The sequence below is a fragment of the Tasmannia lanceolata genome, unplaced genomic scaffold, assembly GCF_043159265.1.
Source record: "Tasmannia lanceolata isolate RefF3 unplaced genomic scaffold, GAP_Taslan_0.1 ptg000012l, whole genome shotgun sequence".
Classification (NCBI taxonomy): domain Eukaryota; kingdom Viridiplantae; phylum Streptophyta; class Magnoliopsida; order Canellales; family Winteraceae; genus Tasmannia; species Tasmannia lanceolata.
Genome location: NW_027518689.1, coordinates 17,246,458 through 17,260,013, shown reverse-complemented (window position 1 = coordinate 17,260,013; position 13,556 = coordinate 17,246,458). Strand labels below are relative to the sequence as shown.

At 37.8% G+C, this 13,556-nt stretch overlaps 1 protein-coding gene and 1 long non-coding RNA gene across 3 annotated transcripts; one reads left to right on the top strand and one right to left on the bottom strand.

The window, feature by feature from the left end:
• Nucleotides 1-5,169: 5,169 nt before the first annotated feature.
• Nucleotides 5,170-7,558, top strand: LOC143888583 (ubiquitin-like-specific protease 1). Its single transcript, XM_077393028.1, has 6 exons — nucleotides 5,170-5,300; nucleotides 6,626-6,713; nucleotides 6,795-6,890; nucleotides 6,974-7,192; nucleotides 7,287-7,381; nucleotides 7,453-7,558. The coding sequence occupies exons 1-6, from the start codon at nucleotides 5,170-5,172 to the stop codon at nucleotides 7,556-7,558; spliced, it is 735 nt and encodes a 244-aa protein (XP_077249143.1).
• Nucleotides 7,559-9,529: 1,971 nt separating this feature from the next.
• LOC143887094 (uncharacterized) lies at nucleotides 9,530-10,909 on the bottom strand. 2 transcript variants are annotated; one of them, XR_013254027.1, is made up of 3 exons: nucleotides 10,692-10,909; nucleotides 10,344-10,412; nucleotides 9,530-10,121 (listed from the first exon to the last, which is right to left on the bottom strand). It is a non-coding gene; the product is annotated as an uncharacterized LOC143887094 (long non-coding RNA). The 2 variants fall into 2 exon arrangements; XR_013254026.1 differs by having other exon boundaries at nucleotides 10,759-10,907.
• Between the last annotated feature and the right edge of the window lie 2,647 nt (nucleotides 10,910-13,556).

Sequence of the window (13,556 nt, the reverse complement as noted above, 5' to 3'; positions counted from 1 at the left end):
CCTTGAGGTTTCAAAGCGTGACAAGTACACCCACTTCGTCAATTGTCCGTCAGTTTAACCTGACGGAAAGACTGAAACTAACCATGGTTAATATTTTGAGGACAGAAATACTAGGGGTGTTCATTATTCGATTATAACTGAATAACCAAACCGAACCAAATTGGTTTGGTCGGTTCGGTTCAGTTTTGATTATTTTTTTTGGAAATTTGGTTATTTCGGTTCGGGTTCAGTTATCTCAAAAATAAATAAATTCGGTTAATCGAATAACCGAAATTACGGATAAAAACCATTACTTTTCCAAAAAAAAGTGCTATATGGGCACTTCGTAGGATGATCAAAACTGTCTATTTGATTGATCACAACTTAGTTAGGTTGTGCTCAAAAAATCATTTCAATAGGATGATCTTATCCCTCCGATCCAAACCGAGATTTTGTTTTTTTTCCTCTTTTTCTCCCACTATTCGGTTAAAACCGAATAATCGAATTTTTAATCGGTTCGGTTTTTAGAAATTTCGGTTCGGTTTCGGTTATCGAAATTGGATAACCAAAATTATTGCGGTTATCAAATTTCGATCTATTCGGTTATGTTATAATCGAACGAACACCCCTAAGAAATACCCTCATTTGCAGAGGGATTAGGGTTTCGCCATTTCCCACCGCCACCGTCGCACCTCCGGCCACTGCCGCCGTCGCCACCATAGACAATGAAACCCCACCCCATGGCTACAACAAACCCACATTTCAAGAAAAAATATTGATAAAAACAAAAAAAGCCCTAAAATATTAGGGTTTATGTACAGATCATGATAATGGTGTGAATGAAGACAAATAAAACTCTTAAATTGAGGGTTTATGTTGATAAATAGACAAGGGTTGGAATTAAACTCTAATTTTCAATTTTCAAGTCTGAAAACCCTAATTTTCAGTTGGGGAAGACGAGGGCATTTTGGTCATTTCCACCTCGCCGTCTATTTCGTCACGTTAAAAAAACTTCATGGGTGTACTTGTCACCTTTTGAAAGTCATTGTTAGAGTTGAATGTGTCAGAAACTAGAGCGGGTGTATCTGCATTTTTCCCTATTAAATAAAACAAACAATTATATGCTGTGCGAGTGAAGTCCAGTATTTTTATATGTACACTGGGGGCCACATTATTAAATATGGTTTGGATCATCCTAACCCTCTGATCTGTAGAAGTACCTTATCATATAAAAACTCAAAACTTGGGGGCATACGCAAATAAATGTAATATTCCATTATTAAATACTTCATAAAAGCAAATTTCTTCACAACCTTGGATATTTTCAATTTCTAAATAGCTATTAAATGACTTATAAACGTAAATTTCATATTAATTAATAAGCAACTATATTGAAGAATTCAATATATTATATGATATGATGTGGGCTAATTGAGGAATGCTATACTCAAGGGAGCCCTTGCAAACAAAGCGTAGAAGGGCTGTCCCATTGATCAATTTCCATTTATGACAGAGCAATGGGAGAGCCCTTCTCTCTCTTTTTTTTTGCAAGGGCTCCTCTGAGTTTAGAAATCCCCGGGCTTAATTATATAAAAAGAAAAGGTTATAAAGGCAACTCTAATCATGATGCATATCACATTTATCTATATTATATATAGATACATAGATAAATTCACATTTATCCATATATCTATATTGGAACTTGCTAAAGTTCATCACAGAAGGCATTTTGCGGATGCCCTGTTGCATTTGAGAGCAGCCACCTCGTGAATGAAGACAAAATCTGCTGAAAAGTGAGCCTGTGTGGCTGCTCTCACATGCAACAGGCCATCCGCAAAATGCCTTCTGTGATGGACGTATCAAATTTCATCTATAATATATATAGATAGATATATAAATTCATCCAATGATTAAGATTAATGAAGTGAAATAACCAAACTATCCTTATACTTTTCTAACAAGGGTTTTTTTTTTTTTTTGGGAAAATTATATTTACAGCCCCTCTAGTTTCTGACACATTCAAATCTAACCTTGACTTTCAAAACGTGACAAGTACACCCCCTGAGGTTTCAATTTGTATAAGTTAGACCTCATCCGTCAACGGTCCGTCAGTTTAACCTGACAGAAAGATTGAAACTAATATAATAGTATTTTGAGGACAGAAATATCCTCATTAGCAGAGGGTTTAGGGTTACACTATTTTCCACCGCCGCCGTCTCCCCTCCGGCCACCGCCACCTTCGGCCACCGCCGTCACCTCCACCACAAATAATGAAACCCCACCCCATGGCTACATCAAACCCACATTTCAAGAAAAAAACATTGATAAAAACAAAAAAAAAGCCCTAAAATATTAGGGTTTCTGTGCAAATCATGATAATGATGTGAAGGAAGACAAATAAAACTCCTAAATTGAGGGTTTATGTTGATAAATAAACAAGGGTTTGAATCAAATCCTAATTTTCACTTTTCAAGTATAACCCTAATTTTCAGTTGGGGAAGACGAGGGCATTTTGGTCATTTCTGCCTTGCTGTCTACTCCGTCACGTTAGAAAAACCTCAGGGGTGTACTTGTCACGTTTTGAAAGTCAGGGTTAGAGTTGAATGTGTCAGAAACTAGAGGGGGTGTATCTGTATTTTTCCCTCTTTTTTTGAATGACTACTCCAATAAGGAGTTGACACTCAATTCTCCTAATTTTACCCACAAAAAATAAGGTGTGAAACCTGGGGCGGGCTCAGCCCGAACACCAAGGTTCGACTGATTTCAGCTCGGGTTGATTTGGGTATGCATTTCCTCAGTTGGGTTTGTGTTTTAGAAAAGCCATCATAATTTATGCGTTAGGGTAGAGCCTTGGGCAATCTGACCCGACCTGAACCCAACCCTGGTCTCCTAATCTTATTGACTTTCAAAATCTTTCAAAACCATAGGGATGTGTATTTTTATCTACATTTTTTTCTGTTTTTGGCCTACGTTATAACCTGAACAAAACCCGACTCAACCCAAACTGATTTGGAAAAAAACGGTTAGACAGGTCAGATTAGGTTTGAGAAATATAGAGGCAGGTTGGGTTAGATTTGACCTTCTTGACGCGAGGCTCAGGTTGGGTCAGTTTAGGGTTCAGGGAATGCTATCTCGGGTTGGGCAAGGGTTGGCCTCAACCGGACCCAACCTGCCCAGAAGCACCCTCACCAAAAATACCACACCACCTCTATAAATACCCAATCTAACCTTTGGTTAATTATTCCCACTCATCCACAAGACTGCAAACTTTCAATTTTAAGGAGGTTATACTCTTTACCTTTTTCATTGATGAGAGTGATCGGATCCTATGACATGAAATACGGCACTCTCCATGTGTTGTTGTGCTATCCTACCTTCCATCGGTCCTCCCGATGGAGCACTCGTTAGAACATATTTGCTATTTTTTTGTTGTTTGCGTGATAAAATTAAAGAATAATGATTTGGTAACCAAGAGTGGAGCCGCACAAATAAAATTTTCCCATGTTAGCAATCTTTTCCTCTTGTTTTTTTGGGTGAAGAGTTTTTCACCCCCCTGTAGGATTATGCATCCCCCCTTTCAAGTGATTAAAACGGTTAAAGTCGGCAACAATTCAGGTGAAAAGGGGGGCGCATAATCCAACAGGAGGGGTGAAAAAACCATCTCCTTTTTTTTCGAGCATTTTGTTTTCTTAAAATGGCAAAACTACCCCTCCTATCCCGTGTGGCATGGAGGAATTTGTTCTGTTCCACTCTACTCAAAATTAAAGTAGAAATGCAGATTCCACCCACGCTAATTTTCCTCTTATTCGACTTTTTGAAAGTGAATCACATTCCATCTCATAGCTGTAGCTTAGAAGGGGGTGAGTGGAATCCAAGGGTGAATTTCACTCGTATTCTTATCTACATGCCAACCAGCCGATGAGACATTGATATGAAAGGTACATGGAGTCGCGGAGGTGGATGTGGAAGAAGTTTTGGTCCTTTGTAATATTTTCTTTGGGGAAATGATTTCTGCGCTCAAGTGTTTGGATAAACATGCACTCCACTTGTATGCCGTGTAGTATTTGGATATTACGGTTCTCAAAAAGCTCTTAAAATCTGAAGTCGCCCAAAATATGGCTACGTGAACTAGCTTTGCAGAACCTGTAATCCTGTGCTCACAGAAAAAGCGTCAGCGGGCCCGAAGTTATGGCTCCGGACGGCCACTTCGACACTCAAGTCAGAGACGAGCAATCACAGACCATGGACGGGGAATGGGAGAGGGCTAAGTCAAGTTACCAGACCAGTTCAGAAGAGAGGGAGAGTCCAATCCCTTTGCTTGAGTGCGTAGTCCCCTCTTTATAGGGGTGGTGATCCATGATCTTGGAGATATCAATTATGCCTTTGATTTCGCCTATGTGGAGCGTGATGGCCGGAGAACAAGATCGTGGAGATATCAATTATACCCTGATTTAACCCACGTGGAGCTTGGTAGCTGGCGAATGAACACGTGGAGATACGATTTCCAATGATTCTGGGCGACGATCGCGGATGGTGACTTAGGTGGGATGTTTTGAATTCCAAAAGCCGCACCTTACGTGTAACGGCCGTCCGGATTTCTCACTTGGGGGCAAGATCCCCGTGATTGTATTTGATTCCCTTTGTAGCTTGGTACCACTCAAGGGAGAAGTATCAAGGAGGTTCAATCAATGTTGGTTACCGAATGTTACTGCGGGGACTGTATCGATTCAGCTGAGTAATGGAGAAGGGGTTTGAGGTTCGGTGCCGGATATATCAATTTTACCCCTAACATACTGCCCCCTACTTTCTTGTCCCTTTGTAAGGGTCAAGGAAGTAACTAAATTTTCAGGTGATGGGCCGGTGCCGATCTTCTGGAGGTGATGGAGTCGAAGCGTCTTTCTAAAGAATCAGCGGGAGGATTCGATGTCGTGTCATTTAATAGGCGCGTCATTCCATCCTTAGGGTTTTTCAGGAAGCGGCGAAAATACTTAATTCCCGCCTATTTTTCACATGTTTTTTCAAAAAATGGGCCGGGTCATTATTTCCCGCGTTATGGGAGATTTCGAAAATCGATGGGACATTAAATCCCGCTCGATTTTTTTCGCCTGGTGACCCTTATAAAAAGGGGGGTGAGGTATCCGTCATCTCCTTCTTTTTCTCCCCCCCCGCTTTATCGTTTTTCTGTTGAAAATGTCTCAAGAGGCCGTCGGTGATGATCAACTAGGGGCGATAGCCCCGGCGGTGGAAGTGAAGTCGCTTTCGGATGGAAATGGAGAAAACCCTCCCGTCGCTAGGGAACCGGTGGCCCGCAGAATAAGGAGGTCATAAAGGCTGAAAGGATCGCCGGCGGTGGAGCCTAGTCCGCCGGAAACGGTAACTCCGGTGGCAGTGGCTTCCTCATCGGCTGGAGTTGAGGGGGTGAGTCGCGACCCCCAAAGTGAGAAGAAGCGGAAGACGGAGACCCTAGAACATTCGGGTTCCACCGCTCCCAGGGATTTCCTTGCTCCTGGCGATGTTTCCCACTTCGTTGCCAAATTCTGAAATTCAAGCGGAGAGAGAGAGAGAGAGAGAGAGAGAGAGAGAGAGAGATTGGAAATGAATCGGAGTATATTGGAAACGTAAACATTTCCATAGGCATAAATAGGGGTTGCCACCAAACTTGATAGAGGGAGAGATATTATAGGAGATTTAATTGCCATAAGAGAGAGCTAGGAGAGAGGAGCCATTGGTAATTTCTTTTTAAAACTTCACAAAACAATGAGAGAAAAGACCAAACTCCAAAAATGGAGCCATTGGCGATTTCCTTTTAAAACCTTTCCAAAATGTTGGGAGAAAAGACCAAACTCTAAAACACGGAGCCATTGACGATTTCCTGTTGAAATGTCCAAGTAAACCACAATAATGACATGTAGGAATGAAGATGCTTGAGCTGGCATGAGTATAAACATGAAAATAGTTAGCATATGAAGCTTTGGACTTGACAAACTTGTTTTTGTAAGCAACTTTCTTTTGGGAATTTTGGGAAAATGAAACTGCTTAAGACAGAAAAGCAGATAAGAGGTTTCCTCTGGAAAGTTCAATACTTGAGAAGGTTCATAACTCAGCTGACAATGACATGTGAACCAATTTTCAAGCTTTTGAAGAAGAATTCTCTAAAGAAGTGGAATGATGAATGTCAGGAAGCGTTTGAATGGTGTGAAGAGAATCTGTTGTGAAGCTTGACTTTCTATCAAACACCTCGAGACCCATAAATCCAAAAAATGATAAAACCGAATAAGAAAGTTACTTAATATATCTATATACTATATAGCAGAAGAGAAAATGAGAGAATTATTTAAATTTATGACCTCATGGTTTCTTAGGACTTATAAAATATAAGCATAACTCCGTTTAAAATTATGTTTCTATGCAGTTTTGACTGTGAACTAGAAAAGGCATAGTGGTCCTCTTTGACTATGTGGTTTTAAATATATGAAATGATGGTATATCTACTCTGTCTATGTAGTTCCCTAAGGGGAGGTGAACAACTCTGATAGAGAGACTTCTAAAGCATGAAAAAGGCAAGTAGATGTGAATTATATTAGATCATGATTTAAGGTGATCAAAAACCAAAATTATTAACTAACAATGTAATACAATTTTGCAGTGATATTGTCATGGAAAACGATGATGTACACCTATTAGCCGAAGACCTACAATACCTTTGGAATGTCAGAGAATACCTCAGTGGCACTGTAAGTGTCATTTTTTATTAATAAATTCTACATTAGCATAGGTAATAATCTACATCTCACATTTACTTCTCTTCCTTGAAGATCGTGGATATATATGGGAAGCACGTACAGTTCTCCAACGAGGATGGGTTAGCAGATCCTAGGGGCAGAATTGTCTTCGTTCCTTCGGTGGTACATGTAAGTGTAATTTCTGCCATCTCACATTTCAGTTTACATAAGATTATATATGTACTATCCCATTGAATTCCTTTTTTTTATAGGGAACTTTGACTGCAGTGGGGAGTGAAGTGACTGACAAGCAGAGGATAGAAAAGTGGAAGACGGCGACGCTCTACACGGTAGAAGCAGTGAAAATGGTACTATTACCATTATGTGAAGACAGCCATTGGGTTCTTCTCATTGTCGATATGGTGAGCAAAATCTTCCACGAATGCAATTCATGTAAAGGAATGGAGTTCCAGGAACGAGCAGGATTGACCGTAAGTGGTTTAGCATCTTCAATGTTTTCCTAGTTATAAATCTATACGTATAACACTTATGTTACCTAAACCTCTCCATGTTAACCACTTGCAGGTAGCGTTGTTGAAGGAGTACTTCAAGGAAAGGGGCTGTGATATAGATAATTTTCAATATGCTCAGATGGACAATTTCCCACAACAGGCCAATGGGTCAGTATATTTAAATGTTTCTTTTTCTAGGGTATGAATTTCATTCGCTTAATACAACCGTTGTTATGCAGGGTCGACTGTGGTTTGTTCGTGCTTAAAGCGATCGAACATCTGTGTGCAAATGATCCATTCACTTTCACCAACTGTGACATTCCCGCTTACCGGCTGAAGCTGTGAGAAAGATTCTTGCGCGGAGAGTTAGGGGACTGTGGCGATTTTCTTAAGGGGGACATATGAGTGAAAAATGAAGAAGACCTCCACAGCTTGAGAGACTTATGGATGGATGGAGTAAATTTATTTGTAATTGTTGGGCGCATATGTATAGGACAAAAACCAGGCTGTAGAGACACATAGGGAGGGTTTGTTTGTATCTCAGCATACTGAGAATTAAAATACCTCATGGTTTGCTTGGTAGTTCTTGTTAAGTGCTTGCCCATTTTGAATGGTGTTATGTTTAGACTCTGGTTCATATTGTAGCACATCCTCAACCTTGTCTTTTTATTTAGTTTGCTTGGCAATATATCAGACCCTCTGGTTCATAAATAACGCCTTTCTCCAACAGTAGGCTGGTGGTGCAGAGATTCAGGTCGCGATGGAGCATTTTTTCCTCCCTCTCTCTCTCTCTCTCTCTATATATATATATATATATATATATATATACTAGCAAAAAACCCCGTGCGATGTACTGGCCGACAAAGAATTGTATAGACCACATCATAGGTTGATCTAAATTGTCTATGTGATGGAACACAACATAAATAGGTTGTGCCCCAAAAATCATTTCCATAGGCTGATCCTAACCCTCCAATCTATAGAGGTTTCCATAATTCCTCTTCAATCGGATGGTTAAGATCGCCCTATTGATTTTTTATTAAAAAAGCATAAAGGAGGGGGGTAAGATTGAAATTATGTGGCTTTAATGGGTGCCTTTGTTAAAAAGCATAAAGGAGGGGGTAGGATTGAAAATATGTGTCAAAAAGTGATGTGTAATTCGCATAGAATTTTCAAAAAATTGAAAAAATTCTCTTATATATATATATATATATATATATATATATATATACTAGTAAAAAACCCCGTGCAATGCACGGGTCGACAAAGGACTGTACGGACCACGTCATAGGTTGATCCAAACCGTCCATGTGATGGAACACAACATAAATACGTTGTGCCCCAAAAATCATTTCCATAGGCTGATCCTAGCCGTCCAATCTATAGAGGTTTCCATAATTCCTCTTAAATCGGACGGTTAAGATCATCCTATAGATTTTTTATTAAAAAACCATAAAGGAGGGGGGTAAGATTGAAATTATGTGGCTTTAATGGGTGCATTTGTTAAAAAGCATAAAGGAGGGGGTAGGATTGAAAATATGTGAGTTGAATGGGTGCATTTGTTAAAAAAAGTCAAAAAAGTGATGTGTAATTCTCATAGAATTTTCCAAAAATTCAAAAATTCTCTTATTTTCTCTTCTCCTATATATATATACTAGTAAAGACCCGTCGTGCGATGCACGTCAAAACAAAGAACAGTAAATGATTCATCAGAAAACATGGAGATAAAGAAAATGGAGAAAAAAAATCCATTCAACAGAAGACCCATTTAACACTTTTAAGCATAAAACACATCGTATTGTTATGAGAAACAGTTTAAAAAACCATAGGAACTGTCATTGCATAATCCCATCCAACCCCTTAAACCCATTGACCAAATACCAAAAACCCCAAAAAAGGGAAGAAGATTTTGTTGATAAAAAAATTATCCCCCAACCGAACCCATATCGAGAAAACATATAACCCTCAACAACTCCATTACAAAAACACAGCTCGAGAGGAACATATCTGTAGAACATATAGATACTTTTTTTAATTTTATACACTAAGATTTAAAAGGTAACAGTAACTAACTTTTCAAAGCTTTAGAAAATAACAGAATATATGCTTTAACGAATCACTTCCTCAAGGTGACTTGAATCATACACACTTTCATGTCGAGTAGAGTTTTTGAGTTTCTAAATTATGGAAAATGTAAAGCCAATAATTTCCAATATGACATGTGGACTCATGGAAGAGCCCTCCTTTAGAGGTGGGAAAGAGGCAGCATTTTGAGCAGTCATTCTCACTAACAGTGAACAAAAATTAATCTAAAAATACATTAATAATACAGGGTGGTCAATTCATTTTCATTCTAATAGAAAAGAAAGCTTCCAAACAATTTATGTTTGCATTAGAGAATAGAAAATACCATAATTTTAACATGGGACTTGGAATAGTGCTAATAATTAGGTGTTTGCCCAGTTATCAAAACATGGCCGTGCAAATATCAGTCCCCTATGCATAATCGGAGTTCTTTCTAACCACAATTTTTTTGAGAATAGGAATCACAACATGCAAAATTAGTAAAGCATGGAATTAAATAAAGAAACAGAGGTTACAGAGTAGAAAATTATTGAAGAGAACCGGAGATAGAAAACCTATTTCAGAGACCAAAAATAAGAGTTAGAAAATTGTAGAAAACCACCACTCACAATAACAAACTACTTTTCAAATGAAATGCTAATAATTCCATAAAGAAGCACATCCCCAATATCATCAAATATAACCACAAACCTATCAGCAATTTCCACCCAAAGCATGCAGAAATTGTAAAATGAAGAGAGTTAGTCGCATTATCAAATGCCCTAAAAATTTCTCTTCAATTTGCGACTAAGAGAGTGAAACATCCTGAAAAAAGACAGAGAACCTGCAGAGCACCCAAACGAAGCAACAAAAAAAATGAAGATCATATAGGAGAAAGGGAAAAAAACCCAAAACAAAATTTCCAAACAGTACTTTACTATCTTTATTAGATGTTGTAGATGGAAAAAGAAAACCCTAGACCTTGGTCTGAGGATCTATAAGATCAGAAAATAAGAAAAAAAATATGGTCATTAATAATAAAAAAAGAAAAAGAAAAAAAAAGAACCTGTTTTTCAGAGCACCCAAAAACAACTCGGCCATTTTATAGAAGAAATCCACCCAATCTTTAGTTATCCTTCAGAACACCCAAACAAAACAACAATAGAAAACAATCACATAAGAGAAAGGGAAACCACCCAAAAGAGGAAAAGAGAATACAAAAATAGAAAAAAAAGGATAGATTTATTTCTTGTTCTAAGGAAAGCATTTCTATCAAAATAGGAAGCCCTATAAACCTGAAAAAAGATACATGCAGGCATTGTGAGTACAACAGGAAAACAATTCATTGGAAAATCCTAAACGGTAGATCCAATAGCAAAATAACTGATTTTAAAGCATAAAAAATTCTGAATACCTCTGAGAAAATTCCATAAAACTGCTATCCAAAGAAAAAAAAAAAAGACAGCAAGAACCAAACAGACCCTTGTGGGAAAATAGACTTTCTGATGTCTTTTGGGAATGAGAAAATTGGCCCGTGGGAGCTTTTCTGGAAATAAAGAAAGATGTAGAGAGGATTTTTGATGCTACGGTTCGAAGAAGAACTTCTGAAAATGAGAACGGACTGAGAATTAATTTGCTTGGAAACAGATGGAAAAGAGATAAGGACACGTGGTCCGGTTAGGTCGGCAAAAAAATCTGACGGAAGAGAGATGGATAAATGAGGGAACGCGTGGTGGGATCATACATAGCCTAAGGTCATTAAACTTAGACCTGGCAAACGGGTGGGGTGGGACGGGTCAACCCGCGGGTCACCCGCAAATATGGGGGATTGTAATTCTCCTGATTTGACTGCATAAATTTTTTCCATAATTGTCATAACTTTCTACATTTTATTGGTATTTTTTTCGTAATTTTAAAACTTTATAACCATTTATATGTAATTTTTCATTTAAAACTTTATAACTTTAGCTTATTTACTTTTTTTGTGTAATGATTACTTTTTTTTGTTTGCTACAACATTTGCCATGTGCACATCTTTGCACCAAGGATGGCCACATGCCGAGAAGTGGCATAGGAGAAGTTTGGTATCAAATTTCTATAAAAAAAAACAGAAGGAAATGTTATCGACACTACTGTTTTCTTATGAGCGCACTCTCACTTTATTAAAAGTATGCTATGGCCCACACCATAGGATGATCCAAACCGTCCATTAGATGGGCCATAGCCTAAATAGGTTATGGTATGGCCCACACCATAGGATGATCCAAACCGTCCATTAGATGGGCCATAGCCTAAATAGGTTATGCTCTAAAAATCATTTCCATAGGATGATCCTAACCCTCCCAAGAATGTTATCAGCACTACTGTTTTTTGATGAGGGCACTCCTCACTTTATAAAAAGTACGGTATGGCCCACACCATAGGATTATCCAAACCGTCCATTAGATGGGCCATAGCCTAAATAGGTTATGCTCCAAAAATCATTTCCATAGGATGATCCTAACCCTCCAATCTGAATGTTAGAGGGTTGATCCTAACCCTCTATAGATCGGAGGGTTAGAATCAACCAATGGAAATAATTTTGGGGCATAACCTATTTAGGCTATGGCCCCATCTAATGGACGGTTTGGATAATCCTATGGTGCGGGCCATACCGTACTTTTTATTAAGTGAGGAGTGCCCTCATAAAAAAACAGTAGTGCTGATAACATTCTCAAAAAAAAAAAAAATAACACTCAAAGTTGAAAATTTAAAAAACCATAAAGGAGGGTAAGATTGAAATTATATGAGTTGAATGGGTGCATTTCTGAAAAAAGTAAAAAAATGTGATGTGTAATTCTCATGTAATTTTCAAAAAAATAAAAAAAACTCTTTTCTTTTCATCCCAGCTTATTGTAGTAGATACTAGTAAAAAACCCGTGCGATGCACGGGCCGACAAAGAACTGTATGGACCACGTCATAGGTTGATCCAAACCGTCATGTGATGGAACACAACATAAATAGGTTGTGCCCCAAAAATCATTTCCATAGGCTGATCCTAGCCCTCCAATCTATAAATGTTTCCATAATTCCTCTTAAATCGGATGGTTAAGATCACCCTATATATTTTTTATTAAAAAACCATAAAGGAGGGGGGTTAGATTGAAATTATATGGCTTTAATGGGTGCCTTTGTTAAAAGCATAAAGGAGGGGGTATGATTGAAAATATGTGAGTTGAATGGGTGCATTTGTTAAAAAAAGTCAAAAAAAGTAATGTGTAATTCTCATATAATTTTCAAAAAAATCAAAAAATCAACTATAGCAGTAAGATAGGAACAACTAATACATGCATGTTGAATTTTTGTACGGGTTTGATTGGAAAAATACAATCATTCACATGAGCTTGTGGCTTGGGTAAAGCTTCTGAGACAAACTGGCCAGCAGCTTCATGGATAATAACAGTAATAGTAAAACTTCCATTCAAAATCAAGGAAAGTAGGTGTTCCATGGTACAAAGAGAAGGCCAACGATTAAATATTTTATGCACTTAGTGAACAACTAAAGAGGAAAAAAAGGAACGGAGGCTTAGAAAAGTAAAACCTATTTGGGAACATAACCCATTAAAACCTCAAAACATTCCTTACCCATAGGCACCCATGAAAGAATGAAAAAGAGAGTAGAATTGTTGAATAAACTTGTGCAAAATAAGCTGAATTTTTGGTAGGAATTGTGAATCAAAGAGGTTTTAAAAACGGTATAGAGGAATCCTAAAAGCTAGATCAAAGGCTGAAAAATATGCTAGAAATCACAATAGAAATCTCTAAGCTAAAAAAAATATTCATAAGGAGTCTAGCAACAACAAATATGCAGCAATACAACTAAAATTTGTATCACAGCAAGGGCAACAGGATTGCAGATGCTTCCCTTAGTGAACAATTATGTGGAAAAAAACTAAAATTCAAATAAAGAAGACTGGTAATATAAATCTTCAATAAATCAACTTTTGATTAAGTATCTGTGAAGAATATTATATTGGAAGGGCCATGACACTTTCCACGTACTCTGTCGTAGAACACTTGAACTTGGGATGCTAACACATTATCATAGAATATAACTTCCAAGGTTCAATAAATATTTTCAATAAAGATAATCAAAAGATATATTAAAACATATTTTCAATAAATCATATAATCAGTAACATAATATAATGGTGAACGAATTTCGATATAAATATGAAAATTTCTTATACCACGGAAGGACGCAAGCAGTCTAGTGAAGATATTGTTTTCATCAGTCTA